Source organism: Danio rerio, chromosome 2 (assembly GCF_052040795.2).
Source record: "Danio rerio strain M-AB ecotype USA chromosome 2, GRCz13ab, whole genome shotgun sequence".
In the NCBI taxonomy this organism is placed as follows: domain Eukaryota; kingdom Metazoa; phylum Chordata; class Actinopteri; order Cypriniformes; family Danionidae; genus Danio; species Danio rerio.
Window position 1 is genome coordinate 18,149,847 of NC_141022.1, and position 18,015 is coordinate 18,167,861.

Sequence of the window (18,015 nt, forward strand, 5' to 3'; positions counted from 1 at the left end):
ACATAAACGTTTAATGTAAGTAAAAGTTGGATCAAGATGTCAAGTTTACAACAGCTGGCTGGTGAATTTTTTACAATTTCAGCATAACAGTAGATGATTTAAATTATTATGAAAGAAATCAAAGTTTCCTAGCAAATATAAAAGAAATTCTATCACTTTCGCCATAGTGTAAAATTCATTAGACATTAATACAGCACTGGCCAAGAAAAGAAACTGGAAGAAACTTCTTCACAAAAACACAACAACACCGAGCACAGCATTAAGCTTAATGTATGTTCTCAAAAACTGTAGGTTTAGCAAAAATAGAAACTGCATCTTTATTTGAGTGATGATTAGAATAGAATGAAAGGGATGGCATGTGAGGACAGCGGAGGACGAGGGAAATGAGGTCAACAGAAATACGAGATTTAGGGAGCAGTAAATCAGAGACCACACAGAGTGAAAATGGGCGGGCTGAAGAAAATCCCACAGTGATTGATATGCACCTTGGCCATTCAGATGAGCCAGACTGTTTACCTTGGTGTCAGTACGAACGTTGTCAGTGGGATTTTCAGTGGCAGTCACTTCATCTGTGTATTCATAGAACCCATATGCATCTGAGTATTCGGGATTGTACTGAGAGAGAGATGAATGCATGTTAGAAAGAAAGACTTGAATCCAAGTCGCTGTTCACCATTATTGAGCCCTCAAAACATATTTGAACACTTTCTGCATACTTTATATGCAAAAAAAAAATGTGTAAATTTCCACAGACAATATAGCAAGGGTTATTTTTTTGTCGTGGCCAGCATTTTCAACAAAATATCTATTATTTTATCCCTTTTAACCCTACACATTTAGAATTGTTTGTGTAATTTTGCATTATATTAAATGTTAATGTTGTAAAAAAAAATAAACACCCAGCCATTTGATATTTTGTATTACTGCAACAGTGCTGAATAATTACACATTTTTTAAGCGATTTATATGTTTTAAATACTGTTTTGAGGTCACTGTTTATTAAATGGAAAATACATTCATGGCATATGACACAACACACAAGTTAGTAAAAATTTTCATAATTCAAAATACATGTAAGCAGTGTTAGGGGTAACGATATAAGTAATTCTCAATACATAATAATATTACTTTTTCAAAGTAATCTAACTCACTACTTTAAAGAATAAGTAATATTATTTGAGTTACTTTTTACCTTGCTTAACTGGCTTTTACAAAAGAAACTGCAGAATAAAAATGACCTTTCACTGCAGATGAGTCAGTGTACTGTTCTACTAATTGAATCCACTAACTAAATAACTGTTCTACTAACTGATATGGGTTTATTTCGAGTCAGAGTACTTACTGAAGATGCAAACCGTTTCACGACAACTCAGTTAATTCGACTAAACAAAAAAAAAGTTATTGCTTTTATTGTTGAGGAGATGCAGCCACTCTCTAACGCTACTGTAAAAGACAGTACATTTTGTAATATGGTAAGATTTTTTTTTCTTTTGGAAAACGATTTACACATTTGTTAAGGCCACGCGAAGCAGTCTATTTACCTTAATTTTCAATGCGGAAGTGTGACAGTTTTTGCGATTGTTTTAGAACTTCAATGGGAGAAATGACTAGGAATAATAAACGGCAGAAAACAAAGTCAAACTACTTGCTCTGCAAACAAGTGTTTATGAAGATATAGACAAAGCAGAATAATATAATAGGAAAACATTAGTTTGCAACATTAAGCAGTGTTATGAGCTGTTTTTAATGTGTAAAAATGAATGGAAGTAAATAAGACCGGAAGTCTAATGCCAAAAAGATTTAAATGGCTGCGCCCACTAGTATGCAGACAATAGGGTGATATGAGGATTTTTTTTTTTATCGCCTTACTGTTCATTTTGTTATTAAACACTTTTAAGGTTTAAAATCTGTTTTTGCCTTAATAAATTATTTCATTTTAGTACTCTTAGGTTTTATTGCAGTATTTATCTTAATGGATATTTAATTTAGTTAACTTATAACACACCATTCAAAAGTAGCAAACACATTACTTAAAATGCTATCATTAATCTGTTTATACAACTCTGGGCTCAGAAAATTCTCAAAATATAATTTTATTTACATTTTTTAAAGAAAAATAAGCTATGGGTCATATAAGAAGGTGAAAAAAACACCAGCAAGTTCTGAAAGAGATCAAACCTCAGTCAGGTAAGAAGTAACACAAAAGTAACTCAAAAGTAATAAAATGCATTACTTTTTATAACAAGTAACTAAGTAATGTAAGTAATGTAATTACTTTCAAAAGTAACTTTTCCAACACTGCATGCGAGTATGCTGTTGATTGCTGATCAACTACAAAAGCCTTTTTAGCTCAATTTGTTGCTCAAAAAAACGTTCATTTCTTTGATCTCGCCCATCTACAGCATTAAAACCAAACTAGTCATTTCAAATGGCTTAGATTAATTTGAGGTTTCACAAGACATTTTAGGTATATAGTAATGCATTAAAAGTAAATAGAATAAATGAATTAATTAATAAATAATGCAACCTGCTAATACGCTATAAGTCGCATGTAATTACTGATATTAATATTTTAGTAGATAATTGTTCAATATTCATTGAAGAACAATGAAAATAAAAATAACAATAAATTCATTAAAATAAATTAATTCATCCATTTATTCTTTAATTCATTTTCTTTGGCTTAGTCTCTATTTTAGAGGTATGAACCGCCTAAATAAATAAATAAATAAGTAAAATCAAAACACAGAGAATGAAATATAATTCATTACACTATCATTAACTGCCAAAGACTTAAATATTTGCCACATGTATACTTGCTAATGAGTAGTAACAGGAATGTGTTTATAGCTTTGCTAAATTTAAATTATTTAATCCAATCATAGTCTAAACTATTAATTTAATATCTACAAGTTTTCACTTTTCTAATAAAAATAACTTTTAAATGACATGAGTGCAGCATTTATGCCTTTTATTCATCTAGATGGTATGTTATTCACACTGCATGCCACAGATGGCATTTTGCAATTTATAAATAATTTACTGGTTGATTCTGCTTCTCATAAAGTGCACTTATTAAATGTAACACCCCGGAGCCAGGTTTTTGAAAGTTGTTAACGCACTTAAATGGCAGTCAATTTAGCAATCCAACAAAGAGCTATTGTTAAAGCCTTTCCAATAACAAAATGCCATTCATAAACAAGCAATCATAAACATACGCTTACAATTCTGCGCTCGTTTCCCTGTCCGATGCTAATAAGGCGCACGATCATAAGGTGAGGTATGGCAGATTAAGTTAACAAGCATTTGTGATGTGCCTTTGTCCATCAAAAAAAGTGTTGAGCTGAAGTCCCAGCACATCAGCTGAGCTAATAAAAATAACAGAAAAAAAAAAGAACTGAGGCCTGGTGGACTGGCTGCGTTCCACTGGCTGCAGAAGAGAAGCGAAAAGGAAGAAATATCCAGCTGCGAGTCAGTTTACAGCATTAAGGGGTCTTGCCAGGCTTGGAGTCTGCCATGGCTGTAGCCAGCGAGCTGGATGAAAGGCATAAATATCGTCCTGGGCCATTAAAAGCGTGTCCCTGTTTCCCACACGTGTATTAAAGCATTTGGTAAGGCACACAGGAGCTTCTTGCATGGGAAAAGAATGGGCCTCCATTCAAAACTGGTCCTTATCACAAAATAGATGTGAGTTTTAGCAATAGCAAGTTAACACCTATCACAAAGCTATCTGTTAACTGCTTTAAAAAGCTGACTGTGACGTTATGTAATTTGTTTTTAACCACTCTCCGTATTAATCTGCTAATTTGTCCACTGGTTTTTCTCCAGCGTCCTCCAGGACAGATGAAGCTACATTTTCCATCCCCTGTTGTGGCGCAGCTTCTTAATACCCCAAGCAGCAGTTTCAGTGATTTATCATCACGTTACAATCAAGAGTTCTTTAACAGCTGAGAGACATAACTTCACTTTTCCAGGTATTCCAGAGCTTGCTGTGGAGGGAGAAACCAGGTTTTCCCACCAAGCATTCAGGAGTCATTAAAGAAAAAATAAATTTCCACGCCGGTCAAAAAGTGGGCTCAGACTCTGTGGCAGGGGGAAAAATAGTTTCCACCGTGAGCTCATTGGCTATGCTGAGAAATATTATTGGAAAAATATTGACGCACTGAAAAAAAGCGAAATATCAAAAACCAGGCAAACCGCACTGTTTCAATTTGGGATTAGCAAGAGAGTTTAATTTCTCAAAATCAAACTTGTGGACTGAGTAAATAAAGGGCAGTTTGTACAGAGCTGCAGGGATAGGCATGTCAAATCCAATTCAAGTTGAGTACTTTTAGACAAAAACAAATGTCAATGTTACCTTGACAAATATGTGAAATGTAACTCTGGTGAATGTGAAATTATGATTACATTATGTATATTATCTGAAAATTCTAAGTTTGGGTTTGGGCAAAATGTTAGTGTTGAAAATGTTCATTTTGAATAAAATTATTGATATAAAGATTATTTTTTTGCCAGAAATTGACAATTGGTCAGAACAAACAAATGCCTTCATGTGCGGTGGCAAAAAAATTCTAAATTATCTAAATCTAAATAATCTAAATTGTTCCATCAATTTCTGATTTTGTAACTCTTTTAAAGTTAAAACACAGGTCATGGTTCCCACACTTACATTAAAAGTTTTACACTTTCATCATTAAATTTAAATTAAGCTACATCATATGTGTTGCCATGGAAGTCTTAACTACTTAAAATTTCACCTATACTTAATATTTATTTTAAAGAGGTGGTCCAGAGTGTCCTTTTTAAGGCTAGGTTGTGTTTATTAGATGGAAAGCAATGCGTCCTCAAGCTTCATTTGTAAAAAAAAAAAAATCATATATATTACTTTGATTATATACAGCTTCTCAGCTACCAGGAAAACGACTGTCATATTTTCAAGTTCCAAGGAACTTGGAAATATGACAAGAGGCTCTGATTGGTCAGCTTACATAATGCGCTGTGATTCGAGGATAAGCTCTACATCACCAGGAAAAGCCAAACGCTTCTAATAGCATGCGCTGTGCCTATACTGTGTAAATACTGTCAGTCAGATTAACTGATAGCCATATCCGTTTGAGCCTGAACTGAACTGGGAGAGATTCCAGAAGCTGTGCTTTGTCAAATAGTACCTATATATTTCTTGTAATTCTGTGAAACATAATTAAATTTAAATTGTATACACTTCTCTCTTTGTGTCTTGTCCTTTAGAAGCCCAAATCCAGAAACAGAAGAAGCTCTGTGGAATTAGCAGCATATAGATGACAGTTTAGCTTTCTTTGCTATAACATTACAGCACCTCTGGCCACTCCCCTTTGCTGTGCAGGGTGTATGCGCATGGTGAATGCGTGTAACCAGATGCGTTTGGGATTTCATTAACTGGGATGTATTTTTTGCAATCCCCAACTTAATTCGCTATAGGCTTTGCTAAGCTAACTGTAAAAGACAGTCTCCCTTTGCATTGACCTTTGAGCACATTACATTTAGAAATGTTGTTTATGTTTATACAGCTACATTACACATCAACTAAAGTTTAAAATATAATATTGTAGTGGACCACCCCTTTAAAAATGTCAATGTGATTTCCAAAAAGTTTTAAAAAGTCTTTTTTTTTATTAAATTTGCTGAATTCAATACTCTTCAATTGTGGTATCTGAAATATTGATAAAATGTGTTATTGGTAAGCGTTGGTAAGCTTTATATGTAGGATTTTTAATTTAAGAATGTTTCAGTTTTTTTTTTTTTCGTTGTGTTTTTGACAGTTGAGAACAATTGTTGAAATAAACCAGAAACAAATTTAATTTCAAATTTAATTCAAGCACGTTCAAGGTGCTTTGTTTGTTTTTTAAGCACGTGCCAGGCCTTGAATCCACATTTTCAATTTAATTTAATTTAATTTAATTTAATTTAATTTAATTTAATTTAATTTAATTATTTTTTTAATCTATATTATTTTTTAATATTTTTTTATTTTATTTTATTTAATTTTATTATTTTTTTTTATTTTTTTATTTTTTTTATTTTTTATTTTTTTATTTTATTTTATTTTATTATTTTTTTTTATTTTTTTTTATTTTATTATTTTTTTATTTTTTTTTATTTATTTTTATTATTTTATTTTATTTTATTTTATTTTATTTTATTTTATTTTATTTTATTGTGTTTAACAAGACCGTACATAGTATTATACAATACAACATAGGGAAAATTACAGACTGTCTTAGTTTTCTTATCTTTCCACTATCCCCTCAAAATGAAATAAATAACATTTATGAATTCAAAACAAAAATATCATCTGAGAATTTTTTTTTTAATTAAAAAAAAACTAAATTAAATAAAAATTCAAAATAAAAAAAATTTAAAATAAAAAATAGTAATGATAGTTAAGCAATTTTTCAATAAAATATTAAAAAAAAGGAAAATAAAAGTTTGCGTTAAGGAGTCAATATTTCCTCTTTCCAGTTATTTACTGTGTATTAGAGCTGATTTAAACTGAAGAGGATAAGCCTTTGATATAATCTAAAACAGGGTTCCAGTTCTTTGAGAGAGACTGCAAGTAAGCATTTTAACTTTTTCAAGTTTTATGCAACTAAAGATTTCTCTGATCCACATGTCATGTAATGGGAGAAGTACCAGTTTCCATTTAATAAGAAGGGCATGTCTAGCTAAAAGAGTAGAAAAAACAATAACCTGGCAAGATACAACAGTCAAGTCAACTCTCTCTGAAATATCAAAAAAAGAGCTGTGAAGGGGTTAGGGGCAAAATTTATGTTATTAGATTTATTAAGTGTATCAAAAAAACATGACCAAAAATTTGTCAAATGAGGGCAACTCCAGAACATATGGATATGGTTAGAGACTGCTTACAGCGATGACAGGCATCACTTCTATCAGGAAAAAAAGAGCTAATTTTGCATTAGTTGAATGAGCTCTATAGAGCACATGATCATTTTCCTAAGTTTCTTTAAGAGAAACCGTAGGATTTACATTTAGTGTACTTAAATAATTATAAATAGGGAAACTAGATGTGTATGCCCAGTATCTAAACCAAACAAATAGTCAAAAGAAATGCAAGTACTTTTAAATACTTTCAAGAAGTGTGGGAACCCTGACTGGTATTGTAATGTCTAAAAATAAATACATAAACATCTAAAAAAAAATGTATGAAAAAAGCTCTAAATGCCTTACAATGTTATCAGTAATTTGGATAATAAAACAAAAAAGATTTTACTTAAAAAATAAAACAATAAACTGAAAAAAATTCAGCTGGGCTCTCTCTTTCTTCACAGCTGCATAAAGACATTTAAAAAAAGAGGGAAATGCACCAAAGAATGAAACTCAATCTGATGAGTTCAAACAATGTTTTCACTAGTTGACCAAACTAGTGCACATCCCCTGTGAATAATAATTCAGAAATCTGGCAGTGTTTTTGAAACCAGGCCTAAGAAAGCCCCCCGACAGAAGCTGTGGGTGTAGACCATATATAATCCATCAATACATCATCGCACACACTGGTCTGGGGGAGCTCCAGACACACACACTGACCTCTTCCTCGGGTTCCTGGGCCTGTGGAGTGTCCTGGTGAGGGGTTTCACAGTCAGGGCTGTAGTGTTCACAGTAGTCGTAGGCTGCACGAGGATCCGCCACCAGAAGAAGTTGCTGGATGTCCCCCTGAATGACATCATAGAAACATTTATCAGAATCATTCTGGATATTTGGACATACGTACTGTAAGATTTGTGTCATTTCTAGTTTACCAAAGGGATATTGAATGTGTTTATCTCTTTTACTAACTAGACAAACCCACAGAGATATAGACTGACAGGCAGACAGAGATATAGGTAGAAGACAGAGAAAGGTATATTCAGACAGACAGACAGACAGAGATATAGGCACACAGATAGGGAAAGGTATATTCAGACAGACAGACAGACAGACAGGTGGGCAGACAGACAGACAGACAGAAAGAAAGATATATATAACCACACAGACAGATATATAGACTGAGGCAGACAGACATAGACAAATAGATAAAGATGTAGACAGATAAATAAAGATATACCCAGACAGAGAGATAAACTCACATTAAAATAAACTAAATAAATTTTTAAAATAGGGGCGCATTGGCAGCACTTTCGCCTCACAGCAAGAAGGTCACTGGTTCAAGCCTCAGCTGGGTCACTTGGCGATTCAGTGTAGAGGTTGCATGTTCTCCCCGTATTTGCGAGGGTTTTCTCCGGGTGCTCCGGTTCTCCCCAAAAAATGTCCGAAACATGTGGTACAGGTAAATTGGGTAGACTAAATTGTCCGTAGTTTATGTGTGTGATTGAATGTGTATGGATGTTTTGCAGTGATGGGTTGCAGCTGGAAGAGCATCCACTGCATAAAACATGTGCTTGATAAGTTGGCGGTTAATACGAACCCTGGATTAATAAAGGGACGAAGCCAAAAAGAAAATTAATGAATGAATTTATAATTTAGGGGTTTTGAACCATACTAAAGTAAAACTAATGTTCATGTGGGTAGAGAGAGTCACACAGATAGAGACAGACAGAAACAGACATAGAGAGAAAAAAAGAAAGAAATCTAGAAAAAATATAGAGACAAACAAACAGACACAGTCAGACAGGCAGGCAGTCAAAGACATAGATATACACAGACAGACAGACATGCTGGCAGACAGACAGACAATGACAAATAGATATACACAGACAGACAAAGAAATAGACAGACAAATAGATATGCACAGACAGACAGACAGCAGACAGACAGACAGACAGACAGACAGACAGACAGACAGACAGACAGACAGACAGACAGACAGACATAGACAAATATATATAGACAGACAGTCAGACAAATAGATATAGGCAGGCTAAGGGACAGACATGGACAAATGGATATAGACCGACAGAAACACAGACACATACAAAAAGACAGACATACAAGCGGAAAAATAGATACAAACAGACATACATAAATGCAGACATGGACAAATATATATAGACAGACAGACAGACAGACAGACAAAGAAATGGACAGACAGATATACACATACAGACAGACATACAGACAGACATGCAGACAGATATACACAAATATATATATAGACAGACAGACAGACAGACAGTCACACAAATAGATAAAGGCAGGCAAAGAGACAGACATAGACAAATAGATATAGACAGACAGAAACACAGACAGACATACAAACAGATAGACAGACAGAAAAATAGATACAGACAGACATACATAAATACAGATATAGACAAATATATATAGACAGACAGACAAATAGATACAAGCAGGCAGACATAGACAAATAGATATGGACAGACAGACAGACAGATAGATACAGACAGACAAATAGATATAGGAAGGCAGAGAGACAGACATGGACAAAGAGATAAAGACAGATATATATATAGACAGACAGATATAGGCTGACAGAGAGACAAATATAGACAGAGAAATAGATATACACAGACAGAAAGACAGACTTAGACAAATATATATATATATATATATATATATATATATATATATATATATATATATATATATATATATATATATATATATATACACATACATGTATATGTCAAGTGTGCCGCAAGCCTACGTTTGAGTGAAGGTTTCGGCCGTTAGATCGCCCCCTGGGGGCTGGCTGCAGTACAAGTCATAAAGCCCGCCTCCTCCGTGTTAATGAAGGAGACTTGAGCCCAAATAAAAAAAAATATTACACTTGCAATAAAATGTCCCAAAAGATAGTTCTGGTCGATTAAGGCACTGGTTATTGTGCTGAAATAGGTGCAGATCTTCATTTTTGTAAACAGTTTGTTTTTAGCAGTAATTTAATGCTGGGCGTGTCATCGTGATTGACAGCTGTGATTGACAGTTTCTCAAAGCGCGGCGTCTGAGCTTCGGCAGGAGACTGAAGTAGACTGAAATGTTATTATTCGATTTCTGTGTTATTTTACCATGACAAAATGAGTTCAGCAGTAAACTATAGTTTCTGACATACATGATCCTGGTGGAACACTGTTTATTCGCTAAGTTCAGGGCTTTTTTCGGGCTTTATTAGTTTGCTGATACACGCCTAGCCACCCAGATAGCAAAACACAGTTCCGGCTAGATTCTCGCCTGCCGGAGACTTATCTCTTAGAGCTCAGACTGACTAATGTTACCTCTGCTGGACCTACTCCGGATGCCTGGACTCACTACCCAATTCCAGCCCGAGTCAATCAAGCCAGATGCGGCGGCCGAGCGAGCAGGCGCTGCCGCATGCGAGCCGGAATCAGCCCGCGACGCCGCGAGTAAGTTATGTGTTGCGGCCTGGAGCTGGCGCGATTGAATATATAAAACTCTCATATTTGTTAACGTTATTACATCCATTTGTGTTGATATGACAGCAAACGCATGCTGAGAAGTTCGGGGGGCGTAGTTGATTTTACATAAAGCGTTTGATTGGAAGCTCGACTTTACAGTCATTGGTATATGTACACACAACAGTTCTGTCTGGTTCTCGTATTTGATTGACTGATAGCCGTAATATATTTAATATCTGCACCCGTACAGCCTCTTTACCCTTTGTGTATTCCTCTGCCCACATACAGCTAGCAACAAGCAGAATCTGCAGTTTGACAAAAATTACTGTTGTTGGACAACAAAATGTACTTTTGAGGCTTTTTTATTTGAGAATGTAAGTATTTAGACTGCAACTATGCAGTTTATTTGCAAGAATAGTGCCTATTTTAAAATATTTACCATTTCGTTGACGGCCATAGTGTAAGACGGTTGACGCTTTCTATCCACAAAATGGCGACAGAACTGCATAATAAGCCCGTACACTTAGAAGCTTATAACAGTCTGATTTCTAACTATAGCAGATCAAATAATTATTAAACTGGTACGCAATACCTGCCAACACTTCCGTTTTTCATGGAAGTATCCTGTATTTCAGACCAGTCTCCCGCAACCATCCTGTTTTTATTGCTTCCTAAAAAACTCCCATAATTTCACTTGGTATAGTCTGTAGACAGACAGACAGACAGACAGACAGACAGACAGACAGACAGACAGACAGACAGACAGACAGACAGAGAGATAGATAGACAGACAGACAGACAGACAGACAGACAGACAGACAGACAGACAGACAGACAGACAGACAGACAGACAGACAGACAGACAGACAGACAGACAGACAGACAGACAGATAGACAGATAGATAGATAGATAGATAGATAGATAGATAGATAGATAGATAGATAGATAGATAGATAGATAGATAGATAGATAGATAGATAGATAGATAAACAGAGAGAGACCGACAGTATACCAACAGACAGGCAAATTGCTAAAAATAAAAGCCTAGACTACAGAGACTACATTTGAAAAAGTTTGAGCTTTAACAGATTTCACAGTATGAGAGTATACTGCATTTAAATCAAACACTTTTTAAAATATCCTTACTATCATCAAAACTGTAATATTGTGACAACCTGACAGACAGACAGACACACGGTAAGACAGACAGACAGAAAGAAACAGCTGCTTGCCAGAGAGAATCCACCTCTTTGTTTTATGCTAAATCAAAGAAGCATGTGTCCTTGTGCCACAGAGACCAGTACGTCTGATAACATCTCAAGTAGCCGCGGGGCATTGAGCATTAGCCCTTCATTCTGTCCTGAGCTTGTTTCCTAGCTTCTCAGAACTGGCTCACAGACAGGAAGAAGGATGACACAGAGCTCAGCTGAAAAAACAAGGACGAACCAAAGTGCTCGGTTCAGCACTGTGTGAGCACACCTCGGACTGGTCACCAGTCTGCATCCCATTCAAAAAGCAATATCATGCTCCGACATGATACGAGTCACATTTCACAGAGGAGTCCTCTGTTAATGACTGAGGAATGGCAAGAAAAATAAGCAGCGCCTGTGTGGATTTAAAATATCTGCGGCCGTCTGTTTTTGATGAACATTTCAGGAAAGGAAATAAGATCCCTTCTCCTACCTTGACACAAAGGCCAAGCGGCCCCGTGCGCAAGCTGAACCCCAGGAATTTTCTAAAATGTAAAACTACCTCAGCTGACCCACACAAACTTGGCCAAAGCCAGACATAATGCATTGTATAATAGGTAAATAAGTCGGAAGAGGGGCAGTGGTAACTAAGCACAAAGATTTTTCTTGGTTTTGATTGGCGTGTAAAGGCAAGTCGAGCGGGGTGGCCTGGGGAGGAGAACGCTAACATGCAGACGACATTAAATTACAGGGTCTACATCTGTAGGAGCTTAAGGCGCTGGAAGACATTTTATGGTACCAAAATGATGCTTCCTGCGAGCATGACCAATAAATCCTTGTACACACTGGAGAGTTCTGACATCCCTCGGTACAACAAACATCTCTCACCGTTAGGAGCTAGCACGTGTGCAGGAGCCAAATGCGTTATAAATGTAACTTAGCTGAAAATGAAGTTGCATGGCTATTACGGGCGATGAAATGACAGAAATCACAGCAGAAATTCTGTCATCATCCACCCTCCTCTTTACATCACTCGTATGACTTTCCTCCAGAAAAGCAAAATGTCAAAGCTGCTTTCTTGCAATGAAATAAAAAGATTAAGGTGTGATTTTGCTTAGTGAAACAAAGAGCTCCTGTGTATCATGCTCTGCACCTATGTAAAGCTAGAAGTTCGCCTTTTGCATGTTCATTTAATTTGATGCTTTTAGCTATTACTCAAACATATGCAAGCAATAACTAACGGCTTGCTGTGCATTAAAAGATTTTAAAAGGTCGTGAACCCCCTTCTTTTAGTTCAAGTCTACTTTACAATAAAATAAATTCAACTTAAATGGGCGTGGAAAATGGTGGGGAGTCGCATAAAAGGGCAAAGCAAGGGAGAAATAGGGCAGTAAGCTTCGGCTTAGTCCCTTTATTCATCAGGGGTTTCCACAGCGGAATGAACTGCCAACTTATCCAGCATATGTTTTACAAAGCGGATGCCCTTCCAGCTGCAACCCAGTACTGGGAAACACCCATACACACTCATACACTACAGGCAATATAGCTCATTCAATTCACCTATACCGCATATCTTTGTCTGTGGGAGAAACTGGAGAACCCGGAGGAAACCCACATGACAAGAACATGCAAACTTCACACAGAAATGCCAACTTACCCAGCCGGAACTCAAATTAGGGATGTTCTTGCTGTGAGTCGACAGTGCTAACCACTGAGCCACCGTGTTGCCATTTTTATATTTAAAGAGTACTTTAAAAAAATAAAAAAATAGCAACACACAAATCTACTTTAAATGGACAGAAAATTCATGCAAAGGGGCATTTGAAAGTCATGCATGGCAGGGTTAAAATCCGCTGATAAATCAACTGATCGACACGGTTTTCAAATGCTCCAGTTTCCATGTAAGTGCTCTTGTAAACTTGTGATCATTACAGCCAATCACAGTTATATATACTGTTGAATCTGTGAACACGATAGCCAAATAGTGTTCAAGAATAGCACCTCTTAATATGCAAACTGAATATGCTTTTATCATCACATTTCATTTCAATAAAGACTCGTAGAAGTTGGTATACTTTTGCTGCTAGTTCAAACTACTTATTTAAAATGAGTTAAAACAATAAATCGTAAGGTTTTTTAGAGATAACAATTGTTTTATGTTAAATCTACCTAAATTTGTAAAAACAACCGAGTTACCTTAATCGATTTGTGTTGGGACAACATAAATAAAATGCATGCAACCCAGTATTTTCACAGTGTACCACGGATAACATCGACACTGCAAACCAACATGAACGCCTAACTGTGCGGTCTCACAGCTTGACTGAATAATTTGGATGCCATATTCTCTTAAGATAGAAAAATCAATAATAATTCGAAAAAATAATTAGAAGATGAAACTACGGTAATAAAAGCTAAAACCAAGCTAGATCTACAATTAAAAATAACAGAAGCTAATGTTGTCTTAATTGACAGTGAACACAGATAAACCTAATGAAATGTAAAACTGTCAGGACTCTTGGCTGATCGGCTGGTTTTATCTGTTCTGTTTGTATTAGCCACATGTTCCTTTGTTTATGCTCCTGATTGCTTCTCTCCACCCCCTCGTTCTCATAATTTTAGTTGATTTGCTTCACCTGTCTTTGCTTATTTTTTTTCCTCATTAGCTCCCCTATTTATTCTCTTGGTTTCTACTGTTCAGTGATAGATTGTTGTTTGCTTCTGACCCTGCAATATCAACTATAGGTAAACTTAATGTTTTTAGTTAACCTTTTTCTGTTTGACTCCAGGACTCTCTCCCTACCTTCCCAGCCTTTCTGTGTAGTCCCTGGCTTGCCCGAAGTTTTTGCTCTTGTGCTGCCTGAGTTTTTGATGTCCTGGACACTGGCGTGGTTCTGACAATTACACCTGCCTCTGTTTCTACTGGCCAGTCTATTTTTTGTTCCTGGTTTTTTCCAGTCATTCTCTTCCCCTTCAGCAAAGTCTGCAAGTGTTTTTTTTTTTTTTTTTGTCATTTTTTGTTGTTCATTTTTTTGGACTATAATAGTTTTTGTTCTTTCTTGATAAGGCTGAGAGGACTGCCTGCTGAAGAGCATTTTTTTTTCCATTTGTCGAACTGAGGTTTTTGTGTATTTTTCCCCTGAGACTGAGACATTGCCTTTAGAAGATTTTTGTTTTAAATTTTGCATTCTGGCTTATGAACTGATCTGTTAGAATTTTTGCCTTCTACAATAAATCATTGTCTTCACCTGCATTTAGGTTTTTTCTGTTTACTGACCCTGACAAAAACATTTAGTTGGGGGTTCCATTATTCTTTATATGTACACCGTGAAGTCCTCCACTTATTCTGCAGTCATTTGTCAAGCTATAAAGAGAAATCTAGTTCTGCTTTTTGCAGCACAATATATGACTTATTTTGTTTTTCTAGCTATGACATGTTTCCTGCTTTGAATCAGCCACAGACAAAATAAGAGAGAGTGTGCATGTGCAAAATAAGAGAGAGCATCCAAAACTGCAAACTTCCATACCATATAGTACGCTAAAAACACTTTGAAATGTGAAATGCGCATCCGACGGATGCTATGCTATAATGCACCGCAAGAGAATTCATGAATAGGAGTGAAGTCGACGCAACTGACATGAGTGAAACGACGAATATAGTATGCCCGAGTTATATTCATACTACTGACATTCATACAGTATAAAATGCACTTTTCTAACGGCAAAGTAGTACATTTAAATTCAAACGCAGTACCTTCTATGCAGTAGGCGATTTCAAACGCAGTCAATCTGCATGTGCTAGAGAGAGATTGTGTAAATCACACAGGGTTAGCTAATAGCTCATAGTAACATACATTAGCTAACTCTTTGCAAATGTTTTTGAGCATTTTGGAGAGTTGCTTGATCCCTGTCATTCCCTAGTGAAACACACATCAGTGTCATCAAGGAATAACTCTAGTAACTAGTACTGAGTTGTTATGGTAACTACTTATGTTTGAGGGAAGCATAGAACTGTGATCAAAACTGACAGATTAAATGACTGCTTTGCACATCATCCAGCCAATCAGAATCAAGAATTTCAACAGTAAATGGAATAATGTATTTTATTGACCTTAAGGTCAGCGTGACCCACAGTGCCTGCCTTGCGCATAGCCATGCATTTATTCTTTTGCATGCTGTTCGTGTAGCTCTGCATTAACACTTCTGAAATGCTAGCTGGCAGTAGGTTTTTATGTTCCTTTGTGTCGTGCTTTTTCACAGGTTTTTGTTTTTTCTGAACGTTACTGTCATGAACAAGTAGCTGCAACTAGCTTATGTAAAGGCAGAAACCTGTGGAGGTGCAACTTCAGTCATAAGGTAAACACAAAACAAGATTTTCATCTAAAGTTCCTTTACAGGACTTGACGTTTATAAACACTCGCTACAACTGGCTCACAGCTCTCGGCACTGAGTTGGGATTTCCAGTCTCATTCACTTCCATTCAGTTTTAGGTGTTAAAAACAGCTCATTATGCAGCCTATTGCAAACTGATATGTTATTGTTATATTATTCTACTTTTATTGTATAGTCGTAAACACACTCTTTTGTAGAGCAAGTAGTTCGACTAATTTCTGCTGTGTACTATTCCTAGTCATTTCTCCATTAGGCAACTGAATTGGAAGTTCCAAAACAATCGCAAAAATCACACTTGATTCTGATTGGCTGATGAATGTCCTAACATTTGCAGTTATTACTATATGATTCCATTCAAACATAGTTAGACAAAACACACACACACACACACACACACACACACACACACACACACACACACAAACACAAACACACACACACACACACACACCTGAACTAGTTCAACATTAATTTAGAAATGTGCTGGTTCACTACTGACATCTCTAGTCAAATACATCTACCATCTTATTCTCACTCAGTTCCATCCTGTGACTTTCCATCATTGGGCGGGAGTTGTTTTCCTAAGCGTCTGGCACATCATCTGCATCACCACTGAGAAGCCAGATAATATACTAGCATGGCTCAGAACTAAACACTGGCGGAAACAGGGAGACATAAATCTACTTTGAATACTCCAATATCCATTGGGATTGCCCTGTCTTACAAAGACTGCTGAGTATTGCATTAATTCATAACAGGAACATTCCTTTCAAAGAGGAAAAAATCTCCATCCAGAACACAGTGAGCTGATTTCACATTCTGGATATTGAACATTGAACAAGACGCCAAACACATCCAACAACAGACCAGCATCAAAATCATCACCAGCTACTTGTTCTGGTTTGGTTTTCTTCAAATGCGTCACGAGTCCGCTCATAATCTTTCAATGTATTAAGCCTGTTCAGAATTAGAGAATACAGAACATGGAAACTGACAGGAACTCAATACAATCCAGGATAGACATGTAAAAGTGCAAGTACTTTACTTTGCTACTAAGTCTAACATTTTGAAAACGATGTGACAATTTGAGTCTTTCTAAAGTCTTTCCAGGTGCTGGCTGACAAACCAACAGTTACTTCAAATGGTCATACACAATCAAATTAGCAATCTAAAAAAGTGTTAATGTGAAAACACTCGGCCAATAAATCCAAACAGACAAAGCAAAAAGAATGTAAAACAACATCCTTTACTGATTATATTCTCAGAAACTTCACCTGCTTCTCATGGTCTTCCTGTAATTACGACAGCAACCTGACCTGCAGCTATTCGTCTATCCTGCTGGGTTAATACCAATATTCTTACATGGGCCACAGGCCATGAAGCAGTTTTATACAAGATAGCTTAGCTCACTTCAAACTAATGACCAGAACAGTACATGCAAGGCTCTGTTGTGTGCGATCCAGCTGAACTAACTTGTTCAGAAAATATAAAAACTGAAACCATCATCTAAGGTTTTAAAAGATCCCAAATCTACTGTACCCGAATCACTGCTTACCCAAACAAGATGTGCACATTTGTTCGTTCGTTCATTTATCAGAAAGAAACTAGCATGAACTGAGACTGACATGATAAAAATACAACTGAGTGAATTATTTTCAAGCCATAACTGATGTGATTTTTCCATACAAAGTTTTGACATCCAAAAAACATTGTCAATTACATGTTGCTTTCAGACGAATCTCAGCTATTCCTAACCATTCACAAGCAGAGGAGTTCTTGAGATCTAACTGAGCTCAAACTTCCCTTCGCCCTTCAAATGGGAGGAAGCCCCGGGCTCAAGGATATTCTGAGCTTCAGGCTCTCTTCCAGGACAGCATGCCAAACACACAATTTATTATTAATCACCAGCTAATGCCAAGTTCAGACTGCATGATTTTAAGGCTGATTTTGACTCGTCAACATGTTTTGAGAAATCGCAGACAAATGCCTAAAATCACAGACAAATCGATGCTCGTTCACATGAATGACAATCACACAATGTGAACTATCAGAGGCGCAATCCGAGGGA

At 36.2% G+C, this 18,015-nt stretch overlaps 2 protein-coding genes across 3 annotated transcripts in view; both read right to left on the reverse strand.

Moving 5' to 3' along the window:
- Window positions 1-18,015, reverse strand: part of LOC147846305 (uncharacterized) — a 350,900-nt gene that overhangs the window by 322,105 nt on the left and 10,780 nt on the right. The window lies entirely within an intron of this gene.
- The window catches only part of col11a1b (collagen, type XI, alpha 1b), a 181,243-nt gene that overhangs the window by 129,870 nt on the left and 33,358 nt on the right, over window positions 1-18,015 (reverse strand). For both annotated transcript variants that reach the window (XM_087239469.1, NM_001184954.1), the window contains 2 exon segments: window positions 7,582-7,707; window positions 517-615 (listed from right to left, as the gene is read on the reverse strand). In XM_087239469.1, coding sequence (XP_087095595.1) covers window positions 517-615; window positions 7,582-7,707 — 225 coding nt within the window.